Source organism: Callospermophilus lateralis, chromosome 4 (genome assembly GCF_048772815.1).
Source record: "Callospermophilus lateralis isolate mCalLat2 chromosome 4, mCalLat2.hap1, whole genome shotgun sequence".
NCBI classification, from domain to species: domain Eukaryota; kingdom Metazoa; phylum Chordata; class Mammalia; order Rodentia; family Sciuridae; genus Callospermophilus; species Callospermophilus lateralis.
The window spans coordinates 13,883,182-13,907,232 of NC_135308.1; the positions used below are offsets into that span (position 1 = coordinate 13,883,182).

Consider the following 24,051-nt stretch of genomic DNA (forward strand, 5'->3'; position numbering starts at 1 on the left):
CGGCCGGGAGGCCCCGAGCCGGCCCATGGGGAGCGGGTGCCCGGCGCCGGCCAACAGGAGCGCCGCCGCCCGCGCCGCGCCCGGTCCGTGAAGCCCAGGTAAGCGCCGAGAGGGGGCGCCAGGGGGGCACCGCGGCATCCTAATGTCCGGGTACTCTCCCGAAGGGGAATTCCGATCCGAGCCCGGCGCGCGCTCAGGGAATGGGTTTTCCGTGCCCCTCTGGGCCGGGCCACACATCTTCACATCGAAAAGTTAGGATGCTCCGTTAGAGGCTGGGCCGATGGGAGCGGCGGCTCCAGAGAGCCCAGGCGCCCTCTGCCAAAGGTCCTCATGTCCCTCGCTGGGTTGCCACTCGCCGGCCGAAGGAATTGCGCTAAGAGAGCGCTGCCGCTCTGGTGCCACCTGTCATCCTGGTCCCTCGCACACACGTTCAATTTTCCCTCCCTTGCCTCTCTCTCTGGGGCCCAGCCCGCTTTCCCCGCCTCTTTCCCTCCCCCCTGCCAGGCTGCAGTTACCAGCGGCACCCCGGCGCTGGCGTTGCTGGCTGAGCTAGGGCAGCTTTAACCAGCCCTGCTGCAACCTCTTAATCCCCTATCTTCTGCTGTCTCACTCTTCCCCAGCCCAGCCACCACAGATCCTAGCCACCAGGCAGTTGTCCTGGGGCTCTGCTGGAGAAAGCCAAGAAGCTGGAGCCTCAGAAGGCAGATTCAGGGCTGCCCAGGTGGAGGGAGACTGCAGCGAGCAGCCCTGGCTAGCTGCCCTTCCCAGTGACTCCATTCTACCTGGCTTTCGAGTCCCAGTCCTGTCTAGCTGGGGCTGGAGGCGGAGGCTGGCAAGCAGCACCCCCAAAACCACAAGCTGCAGTTTGGGAAGAGTTCCCTGAGACCTAAGCCCCATTTTATCCCAGGGCATGCTGAGGCTTAGAGGAACAACAAGACTTGCCCAAGGTCACACAGCAGGTGACGATGGTCTGTCCTCCTGCCTTCCACAGAGTTGAACTTTTGGGTTCTTGCTCCCTGTTCTTCTCCAGGGCTCATGATCAGATTTCTGGCTCTGTGAGGTCAAAACACGTCACCCTAGAAATGGTAGTTTCTGCTGAACTTGGCCCCTCAAATTCAGGTAGGGACCAGAATTTGGGGGAAGGAGTGAGCTCCCCATGCTGGGGCGTCGCACCCAGACATGATCCTTCAGGCCACACATGGTAGGTTGCATGGTGCCCAGCTGTGGGCTGGTACTTGCCTTACTGGTCTGAGCCACTTTGGTGCTGCCAGGGTGGTGCCTGCTCTGTGCCAGCGGTAAATTGCTTGGGGCTTGTGCCCAAGGAACTCATGCTTTGGTGACAATGCTTTAGGGACCCCCCTGGGAGAGCCCCATGAGGGCAGGAGAGTGATGGAGAGCACGCCCAGCTTCCTGAAGGACACCCCGGCCTGGGAGAAGACAGCCCCTGAGAACGGCATCGTGGGACAGGAGCCTGGTACTCCACCGCAGGACAGCCTGCGCCATGGGGCACTGTGCCTGGGAGAGCCCGCTCCCTTCTGGAGGGGCATCCTGAGTACCCCAGACTCCTGGTTTCCTCCTGGCTTCCCCCAGGGCCCCAAGGACACGCTCCCACTGGTGGAGGGTGAGGGCCCCCGGAATGGGGAGAGGAAGGCCAGCTGGCTGGGCAGCAAGGAAGGACTGCGCTGGAAAGAGGCGATGCTGGCCCATCCACTAGCTTTCTGCGGGCCAGCATGCCCACCTCGCTATGGCCCCTTTATTCCTGAGCATAGCGGTGGCCATCCCAAGAGTGACCCTGTGGCCTTCCGACCTGTGCACTGCCCTTTCCTGCTGGAGACCAAGATCCTGGAGCGAGCTCCCTTCTGGGTGCCCACCTGCTTGCCGCCCTACCTACTATCCAGTCTGCCCCCAGAGCGTCCATGTGACTGGCCCTTGGCCCCACCCCCCTGGGTGTACTCCGGGGGCCAGCCCAAAGTGCCCTCCGCCTTCAGCTTAGGCAGCAAGGTGAGTGCAGGAGCAGAGGGTAGTCACCTGGGGCTCAGGACACACAATATACTTAATGGTACCACTCTGCCGGTCCATCTGATGACCTGGAGGAGTCCAGAGTTGTCCCCTGGAGTCAGCCCGTGCAACCAGCTGCCCCTGGCCCCAGCAGCTCCTCTTACTGGCCCTCCTTTGCCCCCAGGCTTTTTCAGCCGCTGACTTCCCCTTTGCCCACCCAGGCCAAGGCCTTGGAAACCCTGCCCTTCATATGTGTGGCCTTGTCCTGGGGTGCAGGATAGGCAAGGCCTCTCTGTAACTAGGAACGGGATATGCTGGGACCTCATAACTTGTACCTAAGGCTTCTCACCCACAGGCAACCCCATGCCCAGATTAATATTAAAAATACTTAAAAACTAATATGGGTCAAGGCACCAAATCATCTAAATAGGTCCCGGATGCCCTTGGGCAGGGTCAGCCATGAACTGACATTAGTTGTTGGATTGTGGTGAAGTCTGAGAAATCCCAGAGGAGGCTCTGGGGGGATCCCAGGGCAACGAGGAACCACTCAGGGGACCCAGGGCAGTGCCATTGATCACCCAATTGGTGAGCTGTTTGGTGGTTTCACAGCAGCAGTATTTTGTTCATGACAACTGCTGCTGTTGGTCCTGCCTGTCCTTTTAAACCCTGGGAACCAAGCCAGCACTAACTGAACTCTTTCTCCACTCTCAGGGCTTTTATCACAAGGATCCGAGCACTCTCAGGGTGGCAAAGGAACCCGTGGCCACGTTGGAACCTGGCCTGCTGGGCTCAGCCCCTGGACACCTCCAGAGAACCCGAGAGGCAGAAGGCCCTTCACTGCCCCAGAGGGATGGGGAGACCGGAGCTGGCAGGCAGCAGACTCTCTGCCCACGTTTCCTGGGGCACCCAGACACTGTTCCCCCGCCCCACTGGCCCACTTATCCCCCAGGCCTGGTTCATACTCTTGGCAACGTCTGGGCTATACCAGGCAGTGGTAGCCTTGGGTACCCCCTGGGGCCACCAGCCACCCCAAGGTGCCCCTCTCCTGGGCCTCCTACCACCCAGGGGGGCTGTTGCTCATCCCACCCACCCGCTAGAGAGGGGGATCTTGGTTCTTGTGGGAAGTGCCAGGAGAGCCTGGAGGGGGGTACTGGTGGGCCCCACACATCCAGAGAGGTAGTGAACAAGGTGCCTGGTCCCAGGGCCTGCCCCCCAAGCCACCACACCAAGCTGAAGAAGACATGGCTCACACGGCACTCGGAGCAGTTTGGGTGTCCAGGCGACTGTCCTGGGGATGAGAAGAGCTCAGCTACCCGGCTCCGGGCCCTCAAGAGGGCAGGCAGCCCCGAGGTCCAGGGAGCAGCAGGCGGCCCCACCCCCAAGCGTCCACCTGGCCCTTTCCCAGGCACCACGGGGCAGGGGACTGGAGTGTGGCAGGAGGTGCTGGACACATCAATAGGGAGCAAGGCAGAGGCAGAACAGCTGGAGGAACAGAAAGGTAAGGGGTGGTGGAGGCTCCGTGGCCTGACTGAGGAGCAAGCAGCAGCAGGGCTGGGGCTCTGCAGGGGACAAGGTCCATAGGTGCTTTAGGGCTGGACTACACCCAGCTGTCAGGTTTCCTGCCTCAGTGTCTGTGGCTCTCTGGGGCTTCTCAGCATCTACAGCCAGAGCCTTCCGCCTTCCAGCCAATGGTTTCCATCTCCCTGTCTCCTGCCAAGCCGCGGTGTATTGATGGCAGCATGGGCTTTGGGGTCCAAGTGCTTGCTTCCTGACTTTGCTGATCAGTAGCTGTGTAACCTTGGGTAACAACTTCACCTTTCTGGGCCTCAGTTGTGTCATCTCTAAAATGGGGATAAAGATGTGTCTACCTCATGAAGCCTGCTGCAAGGATTAAATACTATAATAATCCACATCAAGGGCATGATAGAATTGGTGGCTCTTAATAAACAATCAATGTTCATGGCTATGATTATTTGTGCCACAAATCCTGGATTGGCATCACCTGTCTGGAAGGATCCCTGTCTTGCCTGTTGGCCAGCTGGACCATGGAGGCTCAGCTTGAACTCTTCACTGTCAGGACCTTGGGCACATCCTGGATGCTGCTGCTACACTGTGTCCTTCACAGAGGGTTCCGGCGCTGCTGGCCTGGCCTCAGTTCTTTAGGATCTCCTACTTTCTATGCCTTCTGGACTACTTGGTGTGGATCAGGACTGTCTGTGGCCTTGAACAAATATCTCCGCACCCGGCACGGGTCTGTCTGCACCCCCCAGGCCTCCGTCTGGCCTGGGAAGTGGTTGGCCTCCTCGCCTTCTTGGGTTACTGCACCTGTGGCCTGTGTTGAAACCCTCCAGCCTTCTCACTTTCCGGCGCCCTCCGTCGTCTGTCTGCGTTGGGATTGTCTCCGTATCACTTAAACCGTATCACTTAAACCCTCGTGGAGCTATCCAGACTCGACACTGGAAGGATCCCGCACTTGTGTGAGGACCTTCGCTCCAGTTGCCCAAAGCCTTGGGCCGGACACCAGACACCCCTTCCCTCAGCTTCCGTCCAGGCCAGGGCATGAGAGGCCAAGTCAGGAAGAAGGACAGAGGAGGGCAGGCCACTGCTCAGCCTCCTGTGTGGACCTTTTGGCTACCTGGCCCGCTCTTGCTGGTTCTGAATTAGACCTCACAGGCCTAGGGCAAGGAAGGGACTGGACTGTATGCGTGGACAGGGTGGGTGCTGAAACAGGGGGCTAGGGTTGGCCTGAGCCCCAGAACCCCAAACTCCTGACCAGCTGCATTGTCCCCCTAGGATTCCGAGACGGCAGGACCAGCCTCAAGGACCCTGGGCTTCAGGACATACCTTGCCCGTCTCTGTCAACGGGCAACGCTCAATGCCAAAGCTGTGCCCAGGTAGCTGGAGAGGTGGGCGGGCCGACCTGCCACTCCCAGCGAGCACAGAGGTGAGCCTGGCCCTGGCCTCCCCAGCATCCCCTCCTCTGGCCTGGGGCTCCCTCCTCACGTGCTTCTGCCTGGTCTGCAGATGGCCTCTAGGAGGGGAGCAGCCGGAGGAAGACTCCCTGGGCAGCCCTGAGGAGGGTGGAGGGTCTGGCCTGGAAGCTGGACTCAGCATGGGCCTCGCCAAGCACCTGCTGAGTGGTTTGGGGGACCGACTGTGCCGCCTGCTGCGGAGAGAGCGGGAGGCCCTGGCCTGGGCGCAGCGTGAGGGTGAGCTGGACTTCCCTTCCATCCCCCACCCCGCCGTGGCTTCCTCAGAAGAGCTCCTGCCTCATCTGTCCTTATTTCTGAGTCCGTCTCTTAGTCAACGCTGAGGTTTCTGGCTTGGGTGGGGGATGCTGGGAAGTGTAAATCCTGGTCCAGCCCCATTCCCAGAGAGCCTCAGGGCTTGTGGGGAAAACAAGGCCAAGTACAAGTATCTGCAGGAACCCTCGGAGGCGGGCCGGGACCGGGAGGCTTCCTGGGGTGGTGAGGCTCATGGGCCCTGGAGGCTGGTGGGATTCAGGCTGATGGTCAAGACTGGAGGGCGCCCAGTGGAGTCCTTGGCCCAGGCTGTCCCTCCAGCCCACCTCTCATAGCACCAGAGTGGTCTTTGTAATCACACAGCCCTGGGCCTGCCCATCACTGGAAGGGGTGTTTGTAGAGATCATTGGTGGCTCCTCTTGCCCCAGATAGGGCCAGCACCCCATGTTTTCTTCAGCGGGCCACTGTCTGCTCCTGTTGGCTCCTATTGTTCCTAGGCTGGATTCCCAGCATGCACACCCATCCCTCCTTCCCTTCCCGGATCACCCAAGCCGTCCACCCCCTGGGGCCTTGACACTGGCAGTTCCCTCAGTCTGGAGTACCCTGCCCCTCCCTTCCTACCTGGTGCAGGAAGACTTACTCATCCTTTGGGGCCCACTCCTGGAGCTGCCCCACCACACCTTCCTTGTGGTGCCTAGTCACCTTGTGTCAGCGGGTCCATCTTGCCACCCGGAGTGTGAATGCTGGGAGGGCAGGGGCCCAGTGCAGAGCAGCCTGGAGTCCCCAACCCAGCACGTGCCCAGGTGCTTGCTGAATGTACATGCTCCTTTTCTACCTGTCAATCATGGCTTAATCTGAAATTTGGCTCTTAAAAAAATATCCACTCCTTTGGGTAAAGACAGATGTGGCCTCTTAAGATTTCCTCTTCAAAAGAAAATACAGTGTCCCCTGAAGGAAAGGCCACCGGAGCAGTGACCATGTCTGTTTCTGGTAGCAAGCAGGGCTGGGGAGGCAGGGAGCCCCGTGGTGCTGGAAGGACCATGGGTTATTAATTCAGACCCAGGGGGGTCCCGGGGCAGGCCTGGGAAGCTAAGGCCATGGCTGGGGGGGTGGCCCCTGAAGGGATGTTCTTGTCAGGGGCTGCTAAGTTGGGGGGAATCAAGGGGCCTGTCTCCCTCCTCCAGGTGGCTCTCGCTGGAAACCGCTCCCTGCTTCTCCCCCCTCTGCCTGGAGGCTTCCCATACGAAGGTGAAAGGACCTCGCCTTCAGCCCCCTGACCCTGATCTCTCCTGTGGTCAGCAGGCTTGGGGCCAGCCGTGACCGAGGAAAGCCCGGGCATCCCACGCTGCTGTAGCCGTTGCCACCATGGACTCTTCAACACCCACTGGAGATGCCCCCGCTGCAGCCACCGGCTGTGTGTGGCCTGTGGTCGCATGTCCGGTGCTGGGAGGGCCCGGGACAAAGCAGGTAGGGAGGGGCCCAGGGGCTGGGGGTGGGTGATGGGTGGGTGGGGAGGGAGGCCCTGTGGGCCTGCTCTAGGGTGTGTGGCCATTTCCTGGATGCCTCTCTCCAAAGAGCCTCCCTGCCCCGCCCCCCAGCCCTGGCCTGAGCCACTGCGGCTCATTGCCCCTTAGAGCAGAACTTTCCCTCTCCCCAGATCAAGGGCCACGCCTGTATCCTTGCCCACCCTTAAGAGAAGTCGGGTGCCTACTCTATGCCTCCCATTTTGCTCAGCTTGCATCTTTTTAAACCTGTTGTAACACTGTGAGGTGGGTATTTTTGCCTCCGTTTTCCAGATAAGAAAAACTCAGAGAGGTTAAGTGATTTGCCCACGACCGAACAGCTAGTAAGTGTTAAGGCCAGCATTTAGACTTAGATCTTCTGACTCTATCCGTTCTTTTCATGATTCTCAGTTTTCTTTTCCTTGCCTCAACCCAATCACCTGAGGTCTTAAAGTTTCTCGGTGTTCCAAGAGATACGGCTAAAAAAATTTCCAGAATCAGAAACATTCTGGAACATTCTCTCCCACATGACCACTTTGAGCTGTTGCAAAGATGCATATGAAAGCCTCTGCTTTCTGCAGGCAAAGAATCCTATGACACTGTGTGCCTAAGTTTCCCAGAAAGCAACAAGCTTTATGGCTTGTCGAGCCCCTGATTTCATATCATGTCCTTGGCCTTCTTCCCTGACCTTAACCCATGGTTACCTTGCTTTCTGGACCTGCAGCGTCTCCCTTCCCACCCCACAGGCTCTCCGGAGCAGTCCACGGAGGAGTGTGCCCAGGAGGCTGGGCACGCTGCCTGTTCTCTGATGCTGACCCAGTTTGTCTCTAGCCAGGGTGAGCCATCATGGAGGGGTGGAGCGTGGAGTGGGTGGGTCCTGAGGGAGACCAGCTTCCTGTCTGGTTGTCCCTCACCCTGGTTGTCCTCACCATTGCTGAGGCCAAGCTGCTGGCCTGCACTCCCCCCAACCTCCTACTCTCCTCTCTACCCCCAGCGTTGACCGAACTGAGCACTGCAATGCACCAGGTCTGGGTCAAGTTCGACATCCGGGGGCATTGCCCCTGCCAAACTGATGCCCGGGTGTGGGCCACTGCAGATGGGGGCCAGCAGGTAAGAACCAGGGCGTGGCCCAGCTCACAAAGACTAACAGTAGGCCCCAGGGTGGGGTAAGGGTGCCTGCGAGTGACTGACCTTTGCAAGGGGTCTGGCCCTTCTCTTTTGATGGGGATGAAGAGGGACATGGAAGCCAATGAGACTGGGCTACTTCCCCACTTCTCCTGGGGATTAGCATCCCAGCAGTGAGCGCCAGCATCTGGCACCTTACCTCTACACCCACCTCACTCCCTGCCTGCATCGAGTCCTCTTCCAGTTCACGCTTCTTTTTTAAAAATTTTGTTGTTGTTGTTGTTGTTGTAGATGGACACAATGTTTTTATTTTTATTCGTTTATTTTTATGTGGTGCTGAGGATCGAACCCAGGGCCTCACATATGCGAGGCAAGCTCTCTACCACTGAGCCCCAGCCCCACCCCCCCAGTTCACGCTGCTTCTAGTTCAGTTTTCCCAGCACCAAGTGCAGCAGGTGCTCAGCATGGTACAAAGTTTTTATGAAGTTCATGTTTTTTATGATAAAACTTATCCATTCAAGAAACAGTTCTCTAAGCGTGTTTTGTGTATCAGACCCTGTGCCACATACTACTGTGGAAATTTGGGAAAAGTACAAAGCATGAGGAAGAAAACGATGATGACCTCACATGCCGCCATAAACATTTAGACATATTTCTTTCCAGTCATTTGTCAATATTTTTATTTGCGTTTATGTTCTTATACTTTAAATCATACTGTAAGGAGAAGTTCATGAGTAGCTGCTTCTCTCCTTACATTATGTCCTGTAATACTTTACTCCTGTAAACACAATTTTGGGACTTACAAGAGTGGGTTGAGTTGAGTTGTAGCTGCCGTTTTAAAAATCTCTGGTTGCCCTGGGGGTTTAACAGAAGGAGCCCACAGAGAAAACTCCCTCAACTCCACGACCTTCCTGCAATGGGGACCTCAACAGGACCAAGGACATCAAAGAGGGTGAGCGGCTACCCACCCCTCCTTGGACAGAGTGATGCAGTGAGACAGCAGGCAGCAGAAATGTCCAGGAACAATCTGCAATTGCTTTAGAAAACAGCCACCCCTCCTGGGCATGGCAGCACCCCGGTAATCCTAGCAACTCTAGAGGCTGAGTCAGGAGGATCACAAGTTTGAGGACAGCCTCAGCAACTTACTGAGGCCCTGTATCAAAATAAAATGTAAAAAAGGTGGGATGTAGCTCAATGGTAAAGCACCCCTGGTTCAATCCCCAGTAGCCTCCCCCCAAAAACAAGAAAGAAAGAATGCAGCCTCCCACCCTCGTTCCCAGTAATGCCCATCACTCTCCTCGAGATGGGTCTCCCAGCCTCTTCTCCAGTCAAACTCTGGTTCTAGGCCCCCCTTTCAAGAGGCTCTGGAGCTGCCTGTGGCAGAAGGTCGTGGTGGGAGGCACGAGCAGAGTTGGGACGGGGGATGTTGGTGAGGAGAGCAGACATTGCTATTTTCTTCCCCAACAGAGACCCCAGACTCCACTGAGACCCCAACAGAGGTCCGTGCCAGCCGAGGGCCCCTGCCTTGTCCCTCTCTCTGTGAACTGCTGGCCTCGACTGCTGTCAAACTCTGCCTGGGACACGAGCGGATCCACATGGCCTTTGCCCCTGTTACTCCAGCCCTGCCCAGTGTGAGCCAGGGCACGGAGGGAGGGCTGGGAGCCTGGGACCAGAGACTGGGCTGCCTCCCTGTGGGGCCGGCAGGTCCTGAGCCCTCCTGCCCCGTTCCCTCCCTGCCCCCAGGATGACCGCATCACCAACATCCTGGACAGCATCATCGCGCAAGTGGTGGAACGCAAGATCCAGGAGAAAGCCCTGGGGCCGGGCCTCCGAGCAGGGCCAGGCCTGCGCAAGGGCCTGAGCCTGCCCCTCTCACCAGTGAGGCCGCGGCTGCAGCCCCCGGGGGCCTTGCTGTGGCTCCAGGAGCCCAGGCCTCGGCGGGGTTTCCACCTCTTCCAGGAGCACTGGAGGCAGGGCCAGGTGAGTGTAGCCTCTCCCCTCAGGCCCTCCCGGCCTCAGCCGCCTGCAGGCCCCCATCCCTAGGCCCAGCTGTCCCCTTGCACCTTCGGGTTGTCCTGGAGCTGCCAGTGCTCCACGGAGGGCTTCTTCTCATCCTCCCCACGCCCTGCCTTCCTCCTGCCCTCTGCAGCCCGTGTTGGTGTCAGGGATTCAGAGAACACTGCGAGGCCACTTGTGGGACGTGGGGGCGCTGGGGGCGCTGGGAGGCCAGGTGCAGACTCTGACTCCCCGAGGTCCCCCCAAGCCCACCAGCCTGGACAGCACAGCCTTCTGGGAGGGATTTTCTCAGCCCGAGAGTAAGTATTCCTGATGTGGGGTGGCGGGAAGTGGGGCCCTGCACAGGGGCTGCACCCACGTGTTGCTGTCCCTGGACCCGAGGGCCAGCTCCTCCTGGGCCAGCGCCGCTCTGTCTTCTCCCCTAGTGCGCCCAAAGTCAGATGAGGGCTCTGTCCTCCTGCTGCACCGAGCTCTGGGAGATGAGGACATCAGCAGGTGTGCGGGATCCCAAGGGCCAGCCCTGTCTTCTCCCCCATCATCTGTCCCTTACCACCCACCCCTCCTTCAACACCCCTACCGTCCCCTGGAACCTCATTGCTCCCAGCTTGCCCTCTGGGAGTCACTCAGTGTGGTGGTGGGGTGTCTGGTGGGGCCTCTGGCACTTGGGTTGGACCTGCTGAGCGCAAAGCCCGCTGCCCACAGGGTGGAGAACCTCGCCTCCAGCCTGCCCCTCCCCGAGTACTGTGCCCACCGCGGGGAACTCAACCTGGCTTCCTACCTCCCACCCGGCCTTGCCCTGCATCTGCTGGAGCCCCAGCTCTGGGCGGCTCATGGTGAGTGTGCAGTGCCCTGCCTGTCCTGGCCACTCCCTACCCTCACTCTGCATCTGTCATCTTGGGGCACACTGGTGTCTGTGCCAAGGTCCTGAGACCCATAGTGCTCTTTTATTCTGTTCCAAACCATCCATTCTCTGTCTTCACACAGGTGTGAGCTCACACCGTGGACATCTGGGGACCAAGAACCTCTGTGTGGAGGTGGCTGACCTGGTCAGTATCCTGGTTCATGCAGAGGCACCCCTTCCTGCTTGGCACCGGGCACAGAAAGGTGGGTCAGTCAGGTGCCTTGGCACATGCTGCCATCCCAGTTACTTGAGAGGCTGAGGCAGGAGGATCACAACTTAGTGAGACCCAGTCTCAAAAGGGTTTGGGGTATAGCTCAGTGGCACTTGCCTATCATGTGAGAGGCCCTGGTTTCAACTCCCAGCACCATTTTTTTAAAAAGGAAAGAAAAAAAAGAAAGAAAGAAAGAAAGAAAGAAAGAGGTGGCTCTTGGGCTGGGGACAGGACGAGGGACAAGCTAGTGACTAAAGTGTCGGTCTCCTCCTGCTCTGGGCCCACCTGAGCCATCTTTCTTCTGCAGATTTCCTTTCAGGCTTGGACGGGGAGGGGCTCTGGTCTCCCGGCAGCCAGGTGAGCACCGTGTGGCACGTGTTCCGGGCACAGGACGCCCAGCGCATCCGCCGCTTTCTCCAGATGGTGAGGAGGGAAGCCGGGAGCTTGTCTTGTGGACCCTGTGCCCGTCTCTTGTGCTTGCTCCCCACCCCAGCCCCCACGGGGAGCTGGCCTGCCCCCAAGTCATTCAAACAGGTACAGAGAAGGCAGACGAGGACCCCCATTCTGTGGAGGGGCTCCAAAGGAGAAGGTGGTGTGACAGGAGAGCAGGGACCTACTGATGTAGGCTGGGCATTGTGCTACGGGCCTTGGGTACCTTAATGTCCGCCCATTACTCTCCCCCTGCCCTGACTCATTTTGTAGACAGGAAATGGAGGCTCACGGTGGAGCTGAGCTCTGAGCTTTGGTCGGCTCCGACCCAGGTCACCTCTCTGTTCCTCCTGGGCCAGCGGCCTCCCCTTCCTGGGCTCTGGGGCAGGGTGAGTCTGGTGAGCCTCCCCTTTTATGGCTCCACCAAGAAATGAGAAGAGACTACCCAAGGGAGGTCTAGCCAGGTAGAGAGCCGAGGGCGGTAGACCAGGGGGCAGGTAGAGGACAGACCCAGCCCGGACAGGGGCCTCATGGCTGCAGAGTCCAGCTGGGCCCCAGTTATCCTGGAGAAAAGACTTCCACAAAGTGTCGCCCCTCTGAGGCACACCCAGACACGCAGAGGCCAAGGGGTGTTGTCCACCACGTCCTGCACACCTCTGCAGAGGCACACACCGATGCTGGGACACCAGAAGGGAGCAGACAGAGGCACCCGTCATAAACAGATGGCCTCGTCTGGCCAGGGTGTGGCTGGCTGTGGGCAGTCCTGAATGGCCCAACACGATGATTCACGGGAGAGGTCTAAGAGGGGACGTTCTCACTGGGTGGCCCGGGAACACACAGCTCTGGCCCCAGGATGGACTTGGATCTCTTGGCAAGGACATTTGGGCACCTGGCTGGCACTCTCCAGGGTCTAGTCTGGTTCACCAGTCTTCCCCTCCCCCCTCAGCCCAGTCCTGTAGCTCTAAGCCCAGGGACGATGGCTGAGGTCCTAGCTGAGGGGGGTGGATCTAGCTGGTGGCCAGTTGGAGCATGATGCTGGCGTTCACCTCAGCAGGTGTTCCCTGGGCACCTCCTCCCGCGGCCTCCACGAGTCCCTGCCTGCCCCAGGAGCTCTGGTTGGGCTGGTGTCGGCCCCCGTAGCAGTTCCTCCCGCAGAGGCCCTGGTCTGAACAGGCAAGCCTGTCCACCCACTGAGAATCAGAACCTCTGTGTGGCCTTGCGCGTCTGGATCCAGGATCTCAGGACGCGTTGGGTGTTTCGGACTGTCTCCCCAGGACTGTTCCCCCATCTTAGCAGCCACTGCAGGCCAGTCACAGATGCCACGGTGTGGACCGTTTAGGAAGGGGGAGATTATGCAGGACATCTTGCTGGGTTTTGAAGAAACGAGGAGCACCATTGAGAGAGGACCAGGGGCCGAGCCAGGGCCACAGAGGCTGGGAAAGGCAGCTGGCCCCAGGAAAGCAGGGATTAGACCCTCGACTCCAGCGTCCTTAATCCTTTCCTCTAAGCTCCTTCCAGCTGGATGTTTGTTGTGACATCCTGAGCTGCCCCAGCCCTCGCCACCAGCCCCTTTTCTCCCATCCCGTGCCCTCCCGCCTGCCTCTCAAGATCTGACTGTCCCCGAGCTCCTGCACCCTGGCTTCTGTGAAGCCCATGTCCCCTTCCTCCCGCGGCCCCCTCCCTCTCACCTCTGGCTCATCTCCCCTTCTCTTCCCTAAGGTGTGCCCTGCCGAGGCAGGGACCCTGGAGCCCGGTGCCCCAGGCAGCTGCTACCTGGACGCGGGGCTGCGCCGGCGCCTGCGGGAGGAGTGGGGTGTGAGCTGCTGGACCCTGTTGCAGGCTCCGGGAGAGGCCGTGCTGGTGCCCGCCGGGGCACCCCACCAGGTGCTTCCCCTGTGGGCGGGGATCCGTGGGGAGATCAGGGGAGCAGAAGCAAGGGACAGAGAACCCCCAGGGTCACATAGCATTCTCTCCAGGCCCCAGAGCGAGTGGGCAGGAGCCATGGCCTGCAGTGGGGAGGAGGCGACAGAGAAGCTGTGGGGTCCTTAGGTCCTCAAGTCCCAGTGGGACACGCCCGCCGCAGAGGGGTGCTCTGGTCTTGGCCTCCTCAGTGGCCCTTGGGCATCCCTTTGGCCTGGTTTAGGACACCTCTTTACATGGTGCTGTATCCTTGCCCTCTCCTCTCTGAGAGTTGGGTGGGGTCATCCGAGGAAGTAGACCTCAGAGACTACAGAAGCAGGGACAGGATGCATGACCTTGAGCCTCTACTGACCCTCCTGCCCATCCTCCCTGGCACAGGTGCAGGGCCTGGTGAGCACAGTCAGCGTCACCCAGCACTTCTTGTCCCCTGAGACCTCTGCCCTCTCTGCTCAGCTCTGTCACCAGGGAACCAGCCTGCCTCCAGACTGCCACCTGCTTTATGCCCAAGTGAGTGTGACCCTGGCCAGCAGACTGGGTGTGCCGTCCAAACCCCCCTGGGGCACAGCTGTGGTGGACAGGTCAGGTCCAGCTCTGTGTCAGGCCGGAAGTCAGTCTGCCCGTGCAGAGAGAGGGTTTTCTGGGGGGGGGGGGAGCTGTGGGCCCCAGAATGTGATTGAAAAGTCTTTGTCCTCTCTCTTTTTCCTAGATGGACTGGGCTGTGTTCCAAGCAGTGAAGGTGGCTGTGGGAACATTGGAGGAAGCTAAATAGGGGACACGGGGGTGGGGCGAGGTGGCAGGCAGGTAATCCAGGTGTCCACCTGGGTGCAGCTTTGCCAGGGCACAGCTTCAGCCAGGGAAGGCGCCGGGGGACCTGGGGACTTTGGGTCAATCCCACAAACACCACTGTGGCCCCAGCAGGGTACCCCACTCCTCACCCTTGCCTGGGCCCTAACACCCACAACCACAGTGCCACCGAAGAAGCTCGCACTTGCCCATTGCAGGCTGGCACCTGCTTCACCCCTACGCCCCCTCCATGGTACCAGGCCCGTATTAAGGGTGACTGAGTCCCTTCAATCCCTGCGCCCCAGCACGGGAGACAAACAGCCCTTCTTGGGGGGACCTCGGGAATTTCTTCTGGCCTAAGCAACACTTCCTTCTGCTGCCTCGTGCCCTGCCACCCAGCCTCACCCGCAGTTCTGCTTATCACACCTATGCCCCCCCACCCCGGGCTCCTGGCAGCTCTTCCCACTGCGGGCCTGCTGGACTAGGGGCCACCAAAATTCTTCCCTCCTGTCAGAAGAGCCGTGAAGTGTGGGGAGGAGCTGGCATCAGGGCCTGCCTGGCGTGGCTGGAGAGGACACCGGTGATGCCACCCCTGCCCCCTCCTCCGGCCTTGGTGATTTCCATTAAACTCTTGTTCTGTGACTGCTGCCAGTTGGTTGGCCCCGCTCCTGCAGGCCACGTGGCCTAGGGAGGGAGGGGAGACAAGGAAATGTGCTCTAGAGCGGAGGCCGAGAGGGGCAGGTGGGGACTGGGGACCCAGTGACAGGGACCTCAAATACCACTGCCTGCTTTCGTTCCGGGAGTCTGGGTTCCTGGAGCTTTCCGGGGAGCTGCCCCCTGAAAATGCTCCTGACTGTGACAGCAGGCGATACACAGTCCTGGGCATAGCACTGAAGTGGCCTCCCTGGGCAGCTTTGGCCTGTGGATTCTGGAGCCCCACTGCTCCCAACCAACCCCCAGCTTCTCCACCGCTCCTCTTCTGTCTGCCCTGACCTGGAGGGAAATCCAGGAAAGCCCTGCCCAGCTGACTGCCCTTGGTGGCTACAGTGCCCAAGGCTGAGCTTCACTGTCATTCCGCCCCCCGCCCGCCCCTTCCCTTGGCCCTTCTGGTGTGGCTCTCCCTCCACCCTCCCCTGTGTATCTCAGCCAGCTCTTGTCACACCTAATTGTTCCTGCTGTGGTTCGGGGATTGTTTTTTTTATTAAATAAAATTTTTTATTATAAATGTAACCTACTTTCTGAACATTCTAGAAAACAAGAAAGTTACCTGCAAGCCCACCCCTGCTCACCCCAACCCAACCACTGTGAGTGTTTGTGCGTATTTCTCCAGGGATTTGTTGTGGACGTGGTTGAATTGGTGTGTTTTGTACTTGGTTTCTTTCTTCTCTGAACACTGTGTTGTGATCATTTTTCTATGTTGCTTCCTAACCTTCATTTTAAATGGCTACTTATATTCCACCAAACAGCTGTGTCATGATTTATATAACCATCCTTCATTTAAAAAAAAAAAAAAAGTTAGGTTTGTTCATTGTTTGGAGGGTTTGGTTATTTTCACTTTTTCTTGGGATTAAAAAAGAAAAGGAAAGAAAAAATTAGGAACTCCTATATTTTACTGTACTGTTGTTTTCATTGAATATATTTAATCTCTTTCATTTAAGTGATCTCATTTAATCCCTGATCACTATTTTGGGATAGATATGATTTCTTTCCATTTTACAGAAGAAAAAAACAGGCAGGTTGGGGTTAAGTAAGTCACCCAAGGTCATACAGCAATTTTAGCGACAGAACTGGGATTTGAACCAAGTTTTCTGACTCAGGTCACTTCGTTTATATTATAGTCTTAGACCTTCCTGGAGTTTAAAAATGAACTTGCCCTCTTCTCTGTCCTCTCCGAAAATATACACTTTATAGCTGATTGTGTTCCAAGTAGCACTGAGTGACACATTCCTACCTATAGTTCACCTTCTCTACCCCTGTCCTCGTGTCAACCCAGGACCCAAAATATAGGGTCCTTCTTGGGAAAGATGTTGCTGTGAACTTCATCAGCAGGGAAGGCTGCCTGCCCACCCCACCCCTCCCCACCACCCTGCCTGCCCATCTCAGTTCTGGGTCCCAGAGATCACCTACCCCAAGCCTCTTTGCTCACGGGCTCACCACAAGACCTTGTGTCCTCTGAAATTCATTCCTCTCCCACGGAGGGTTCCAGCACCTCAGGGTCCTGTGTGGTCCGATTCTTTGTAAACAGCAGGTGGATGTGTGTCCATTTGTTCTAGGAGTAGTCCTGGGAATAGAGCCAGCTCAGTTGGAGACTGACCCTGAGCCTTGGCCTGGGGTACTCTGGCACTGTGCCTCCACAGAGGCCCTGGGACCTCTGTTTGGCTGAGGTCGGGAGCTCATTGTCCACCTTCTGTCCTCAGTCTCTCCCTGGCCCACACACCACAGATGCGCCAGTCTCAGAGCTGGAAGTGAACTCGGGGTGTGCACATCTGAGGCCTGCTTCCCCCTTTTTCCTTATAAAATCCTCAGACCTTTTATCTTGAAATCATTTTAGATTTGCAGTCACTTCACAAAGAGAGCACAGTAAGCTCCCAGTCATCCTTCACCCAGCTTCCCCCAACGGGAACATCTTACATAAACATGTGTCTTTATCAAAACTGAGACATTAATATTGATGCAGCCCACCAGCAAAGCAACAGACTTCCCTGGGATTTCACCATGCCATTAACATGACTTTTCTATTCTGGGATCCAACAATGCCTTCATTTGACAGCTGGCCTAGCGGGTGGACGTGGCTCCCTCAAGGTCATGTGGGGAGTGAGTGGCAGAGCCCACTCTGTAGCCAGTGTCTATAGCCAGACCTCCTCCTCCTCCTGTAGCTTGGGCCACTTCCTCACCCTCCCTGATCTGAAAAGAAACAGGGTTTGCTGCTCTGTAATCTCTTAGTGTCACAGACACACTTGTCCCCCACTGCCTGCCCTTCTCAGTCCCGTGTCCCAGAGGAGACCACGTCCCCCAGCTTCTTTGCTCATGGGCTCATACACTCATGTGTGTGTGCATGCCCTCCCCTGCCTGGCTCCGGTCTCACTCCCGTCAGGCCACCCCTGCGCCCGTCAGGCCACCCCTGCGCAGCCTCCTACTTCTGCAGTGTTTTCCCCTTTGGGAACGGAGACTCTGCGGAGGCCTTGGAGGTTCCTGTATCAGCCTCTTTCCCTCCCTCACTTGCTCTTCCCCTCTGTCCCAGGCGGACGGCTGGGCTACTCTCTTTTTCCCAAAGCTTTGAGGAGCACCACCTCTGTCTTCTTTAGCAGACCTGGAAGGGCTGGTTCCACCCCTGTGTGCCCTTAACAGTTTATGAGACGCCAGGCATGGTGGCACCTGCCTGTAATCCCAGTGGCGAGGCTGAGGCAGGAGGATTGAGAGTTCAAAGCCAGCCTTGGCCTGGGTTTGTAGCTCAGTGGCAGACAGCTTGCTTTGTATGTGTGAGGCGCCAGGCTCGATCCTCAGCACCACAAAAAAAATAAATAAATAAAATGAAGGCATTATGCCCATCTACAACTAAAAAAAATTTTTTTTAAAAAGCCGCCTCAGCAACTTAAAGAGGCCCTACACAACTCAGTAAAGACCCTGACTTTAAATATAAAAAAGGGGCTGGAGATGTGGCTCAATGGTTAAGTGTCCTTGGGTTCAATCCCTGGTTCAAAATAAAACAACAACAACAATAAAGTTTACAAGGGGTTTTTTAGTTTTTTAGTTTTTTTGGCTTGTCTCAAGTGTGACTTGTGATAGGGCTGATGAGGCCCACTGAATAGAAGTGCTTGCCCAATGGCAGTGGGGGAGTGGACATGCGGTTTGTGGCTGTCTTTGCTCTTCCAGGCAGTTGGGGCGCCTGGTGTTTATCTTAGGATGCTCTGAAGCTCACAGAGCCCTGCCCAGACATGACCTCACTCTCTCAAATCATCCCTGGGAGGCAGAAAGGAGTCTGTGACCAACGCTGCCCCCACTTCACAGATGGGAAAATTGAGGGATATAAATACAGCAAACGCGCGTTGGCAAGCTGCTGACTTTGCCCTGGGGTCCTGACTTTGCCCATAAGTCCAAATGTTTGTAGGGTGAGAGGTCTCAGGGCTGGGGCTAGCAGTGTTCAGCAAGTGCTTCCAAAAATTGTGAGCCCAGGAGGCATGCCAACACAGCACCCTGCCTCTAGGAACCTTGCAGTCAGCACCAATATGTAAGAAGCATCCACGGAGGTCGGGTATTCCTGAGAGCGAAGACCCGCTCTACGGCAGCCATCGATGCACATTTCACGAGGCCAGGTCTTTGCATAGGAGTAACAAGTGATATGGCTGCAAGGACTCAGCCTGGATCATTGGTGGGATTGCCTGGTGATGGTGCCCAGTGCTGGGCAGGTCACATAACTCCTCTCAAGGTGTCCTGGCTTTCCATCAACCCTGTGGACCAAGGGTTGTTATGACCGTACTCTAAAGATGAGGAAATTGAGGCCCAACCCAGCCAAGAGCAAGCCATCCAGAAGTCCAGAGTTTTGTCAGCACCACCAAGTCACTGTCCCCTCAAAAGGGAGGTGTACAAAGCCAGCAGGGGAGAGGAGGGAAGGGGCGGATAGATGGGGTGCGGAGCCTAGCCTTGGCCTGCTTGCAGATTCCTTCCAGCTGGCTCTGCCTTCCTGTCCTGAGAGAAGGTTAAAGGAAGCTCTGAAGAGGAAAGGTCAGGCTGGGAGAGAAGCAGGAGCTGGCCAAAACAACCCACACCCTGCTCCCCATGCGCCAGGCCCTGCATGCTGGGTGGGAGGGCACCGCCCGTACCCTCCGAGGGTTCAGTCTGCAACAGAGGCCGAGTACACCGCATAGGAAATGCGGGGAGCAGGGGCCCGCTGCCGGAGGCTGAGCCGCTGATTCCAGACTGTTTCTCCGCCCCAAATCCCTGCCTCGCGTTCCCACCCCTGCCCCACCTTGACCGTCCCAGTCTTGCCCCTCCCTCCTCTGAGCCTCCGTCTGGCAAATCTTCTGCCCAAACCAATGATTTAGCACTTAGCCTATAACCCTCAGTTGACTTTTTATGAAATGTCTGTGTCCATCTCTCCAACTAGATCAGAATCTCCAAGGCATTAGTCTGTGTCCACGGGCCGCCTGACATTTAGCACAATTAACCGAAGTAAGAAAAAAGTTATTTGGAAGGTGATCATTTCGGGCAATTTGCCCTAATTTGTTTATGATGAAAGTTGGACAGTGGGTCCAAGTGGCGGGTCCCGGCCTCTGTGACGTCATCGGGCTTGTGACGCCACCGTCACTGGCCGCCCGGGCGCTCAGCACCCTGCGGGAAGGATGACGTCACCGTTGGAACCCGCACTGACAAGTGCGTGCTGGAGGAATTAGAGGGGTTGGCGGCGGGAGACCACCCGAGAGAGAAACAGGAACGGCAAGGGGGCAGAAGCGCGGCGAGGGTCCCCACAGCCCCGGGCCGGAGCCCCGCCCCTTAACGGGCTGTCCCCGCCCCCTCGGTGACCGACTCGAGCCGGCCAATCTGTGCGGGCCGCGGTGACACGCAGATTCTCAGCGGGCGGGGCTCGCCGGGCGCTTCCGCGTTCGCGCCGGGCGGAGGCTGCAGGAGAGGGGACGTGGGCGAAGGAGCCCACGCTCGCCCGTCCAGCCCACCGGGCTCTGGAGTCCGCGGGGTCTCGGCCGCCGCCTGCCAGGCGACTCGATGGCCTCGGAAGATCTGGCGGGTGCGCTGGCGGCCGTGCTGGGGGGCCAGGGGCTGCGCGTACAGAACTGTGACTCGGGGCCAGCCGGTGAGCCGCCCGCGCCCGTGCGGCTGCGGAAGAACGTCTGCTACGTGGTGCTGGCCGTGTTCCTCAACGAGCAGGTGAGCGTCCGCCCGCCGGCCCTCCTCTGGGCCTCGGGAGCGCGCAGCCAGCCCAGGTGGGGACCGAGAGCCAACGGCCACAGCCACCACTGCACTGTGCGTGGCGCTTCCCAGTTTTACAAAGCACTGTCACACTTGCATCTGAGCCCTGCGATTGTCCCGATAGACAGAGGCGGAAACTGAGGCCCGGGAGCTGTCGGTCCCACTCAGTAGGTCTCAGCTCCTTGCCGAGAGGCCTTGTTATTCCCCCTCTGTTCCAGGAGTCTAGTATGGGGTGACACGGAGTGGGACCCTCTAATGGCTGGCTAGGACTTCCAAGGAATGGGATGAGTTGCTTACACTCAGGTCTCTGGCGCTCTGAGAGCTCTTTTGTGGGCTGATGTCTGTACAAGTCGATGTAATGACAGTTACAAGTGGCCAAGGCCATAGGGAGGGGTCACATGGGACGAGATGGGGGTGACTGCTAGCTTCAAAGCTCAGTTCCCAGAGTAGGGACTGGCCACAAGCTGTTAACCCCAGGGGAAAGTGACAGCTACACTGTGATATATATAAACACCAATCAGTTCAGGACAAGTGGAACCCTCATTCTAGGGCCTTATCTCCAGCCCCTGAAGCAGCTCCCAGGCATCTTAGCCCCTTGCTGAAATGGAAGTCTTTCTGAATTCACAGAGGCATAAGTTATTACAAAGAAAGTTTTTCTTTAGCCCCCAGCCACACAAAGGCCAGTGTTCTGGACAGCTCAGCATTTTGAAGGTGTCCACCATTAAGGGAGTCTTGGGCTTCCACCTTTTAGATCCACTTGGGCTCCTGGGTGGGAAGGTTGCTTGTTGGGCTACTCTTCTGGAGCCCCAGACTGCCAGCCAGGTTGGGGGTGAAGATTCTCTCTGCCCCCTCAGGATGAGGTGCTACTGATCCAGGAGGCCAAGAGGGAGTGCCGGGGGTCATGGTACCTTCCTGCGGGGAGAATGGAGCCTGGGGAGACCATCGTGGAGGCACTGCAGCGGGAGGTGAAGGAGGAGGCTGGCCTGCACTGTGAGCCTGTGACACTGCTCTTGGTGGAAGAGCGGGGCCCCTCCTGGATCCGCTTCGTGTTCCTTGCTCGCCCCACAGGTACAGCCCACTTGGTGGCATGTGAGAAGGGGCCAACTGCCACCTTTCCCCCAGCTTGTCCTTTGGTGAGATGAGCCCTTCCACAGCCAGCCCTGTTCTGACTGGTACAAGATTGGTGCTGGCTGATTGCAGCCTGAGGGCTCATGGCCTCCCTGATCGGGGCTGGAGTTCTTGGGCGTTCTTTTACTTTGCCAGTCCCCACGCTTCTTTTAATACCTTCTCCCTCCCTGTGCCCCAAATTTCCCCTAGGTGGGATTCTCAAGACTTCCAAGGAAGCAGATGCTGAGTCCCTGCAGGCTGCCTGGTACCCACGGATCTCCCTGCCCACTCCACTACGAGCCCATGACATTCTGCACCTGGTAGAGCTAGCTGCCCAGTACCGCCAGCAAGCCAGGCATCCTCTCATCCTGCCCCAAGAGCTTCCTTGCAGTGTGGTCTGCCAGCGGCTGGTGACCACCTTTACTAATGTACAGACAGTTTGGGTGTTGGTGGGCACAGTGGGGATGCCTCATTTGCCCATCACTGCCTGTGGCTTTACCCCCATGGAGCAGAGGGGTGGCATCAAGGTGGCTGTCCTGCGGCTGCTACAGGAGTGTCTGACCCTGCACAATTTGGCAGTGGAGACCAAGGGGCTGCTCGGCCTGCAGCACCTGGGCAAAGAACATACAGATGGCATCTGCCTGAATGTGCTGGTGACAGTGGCTTTTCGGAACCCAGGGATCCAAGATGAGCCCCCGAAGGTTCTGGGTGAGAACTATTCTTGGTGGAAGGTGATGGAGGGAGACCTACAAACCCAGCTCCTACAGAAGCTCCAGGAATCTTCTGTTGTCCCATTAAACAGATAGGGAGGTGCCAGCAGCGGGCAAGAGCTGGGCAATAGGACTTCTCTATCAGACTTTGCCTCCCTCCCTCCAAGGCAGGCAGGAGGCTGGCAGTCTGATTGCACAGAGAGCAGGGGCAGTTTTCCTGATTCTCAGGGAAGCTTTGTGGAACAGGCCACAGGCTCCTGCACTGCACTAAAAGGGACAGTGCCTTTTAAGCAAGTCTAGAGTGCAAGCACCTAGTTGCCTCGAGGGTACACAAATGCTTCTCCCTAAGTGGATGAGGAGCATGCTGATCCCCAAATGGCATCTCCTCACTTTCTGTGCTCACCTTGGTAAAGGCCTGCATGCTGATTCTTTCAAGCAATTACAACTTGGAGGAGGGTGTAGGGAGGCCTTTGAGGGAGAGCCCCTTGCCGAGTAAAGAGATGTTGCTCACCTTGCCTTTCCTGCCTAAATGTCTCTGGGGGGGGGCGGGTGTGAAGTGAGGGAGGCTCTTGTTCAGGAGAACTGCTGCTCCTCTGTCCCACCCACAGCCACCCAGGCGTCCCCCCCTCCACCCAGTGCACCAACAGGGTGGCTGGGGCTGGTACCTCCTGCTGTTCACTGCAACCTCTAAGCCCACCAGGGCTCTTGCCATCTCTTCTGTCCTGCTGGGCAGGATGTGACTGGGAGGGGCCACACTCTTCATGAAAACAGCTCAGACCCCTCCAGAAGTTGAGCAGCTGGGACCTTGGGAAGATGCAGGTGGGTCTGGAGCCGGAAATACCGCCCCTGCCTCTGCCTGAGCTTCCCAGGCTCTGAGCCTACCCACTCCCTCTCGCCTCTGCCTGCTTATATTTTCAGCCCAAGCTGTATTAAACCCTTTCTTCAATTCCTCTGATTCCTGCCAAATCATAGCAGGAGGTGTGTGTGTGTGTGTGTGTGTGTGTGTGTGTGTGTATTTTCACATAAAAGAACTTTAGGGGAAAACCAAAGTAACAAAGAAAACATATCCTGTGCTGATCACCACATCTAAGGAGTAGATTTCTGATTCTGAGCAGGTGAACACTTGAATGGGCTTTCCTTTGGGTAATTACCCAGGGGAACTCTGGCCTTTCCCAGCCCCTGCCTTCTCTCAGCTGCCATCTTGTCTCTCTGGCCTCTGGAGAGAGGCTGAAATCCTCAGCCCCTCTGAGGACACATCTTGTGAATGATGAACCAAACCCTTTTTGGTTCACTCTCAGAGTGTGTGAGAGACACCTCCCTCCCCTGCCACTCCAGTCCACACCCAGTCAGTGATATTCCTCCCACTATTCAGCATGGTCGCTTTCCACACGGGGAGCACATGAGAGCCACCTAGAGAACTTCCATACCCTTCCGCCCCACCCCCAAACTGACTTAACTGCTGGGGGAGACAGGCCGGGCACTGGCATTTTAAAAAGGGTCCAGGTGCGCACATGCCTATAATCCCAGCAAATGGGGAGGCTGACGCAGGAGAATGGCAAGTTCAAGGCCAGCCCCAGCAATTTAGTGAAATCCTGTCTTAAAATTAAAAAAAAAAAAAAAGGTCTGGGGATATAGCTCAGGGGTTTAAAAGAAGAAAAAAGGCCAGCTTAGATTTTCATGTGCACCCAGTTGAGAGCCACAGGAGGGCCCTTCTCTAAGTTCTCTGCCTGCCTGAGCCTGGAATGCTGTTGGTGACCTCTCAGAGGAGCCCTCCCCTCTCGACACATCTAAGGACAAGTATGTTAAATATCAGGCCCCCTTCACAAACGAGAGAGTTAACAGAGTTAACACAGCACAAACAAATCCAGGAAAAGGAGACCTGCATCCAGACACTCCCACGTGGCCTGTCCCCTCCAGGTCGCTCCCAGGCTGGCAGGCTGTTGTAGATGAGCTGAGTAGAAACAGCGTCGTGTGGCTCAGCCAAGAGAGTAGTTCCTGGCAGGTGTGGAGGAATATCGGATTTGCGCGGCCAAAGCCTGTCTCCATTTACCACCCACCTATGCGCCAGTGCTGGAAAAGGAACTGAACCTGTCTTCTTAGGGGTGGAAGATGGGCCCAAATTAGCAGAGAAGCCCGGGTAGGGGATGAGAAGGCTGAAGAAGAACACAGCCATCGTGTCCACGCA

The 24,051-nt window shown here is 57.3% G+C and overlaps 2 protein-coding genes across 3 annotated transcripts; both read left to right on the forward strand.

Annotated features, from left to right (window-relative positions):
* Positions 1–12: 12 nt before the first annotated feature.
* Positions 13–15,357, forward strand: Hr (HR lysine demethylase and nuclear receptor corepressor). Of its 2 annotated transcripts, none has more exons than XM_076853608.1 (19): positions 13–98; positions 1,352–2,001; positions 2,710–3,496; positions 4,792–4,942; positions 5,023–5,207; positions 6,540–6,707; positions 7,489–7,578; positions 7,737–7,852; positions 8,738–8,819; positions 9,335–9,498; positions 9,611–9,847; positions 10,017–10,182; positions 10,309–10,378; positions 10,586–10,716; positions 10,868–10,987; positions 11,303–11,418; positions 13,144–13,308; positions 13,723–13,851; positions 14,051–15,357. In XM_076853608.1, exons 2-19 carry the CDS (start codon positions 1,390–1,392, stop codon positions 14,111–14,113), a joined length of 3,552 nt encoding a protein of 1,183 aa, XP_076709723.1. In that variant the 5' UTR covers positions 13–98; positions 1,352–1,389; the 3' UTR covers positions 14,114–15,357. The 2 variants fall into 2 exon arrangements, with proteins under 2 accessions (XP_076709723.1, XP_076709724.1); XM_076853609.1 differs by having other exon boundaries at positions 6,543–6,707.
* A 4,308-nt stretch (positions 15,358–19,665) lies between these two features.
* On the forward strand, positions 19,666–22,815 carry Nudt18 (nudix hydrolase 18). Its single transcript, XM_076852311.1, has 3 exons — positions 19,666–20,007; positions 20,904–21,117; positions 21,367–22,815. The coding sequence occupies exons 1-3, from the start codon at positions 19,846–19,848 to the stop codon at positions 21,960–21,962; spliced, it is 972 nt and encodes a 323-aa protein (XP_076708426.1). The 5' UTR covers positions 19,666–19,845; the 3' UTR covers positions 21,963–22,815.
* Positions 22,816–24,051: the final 1,236 nt, after the last annotated feature.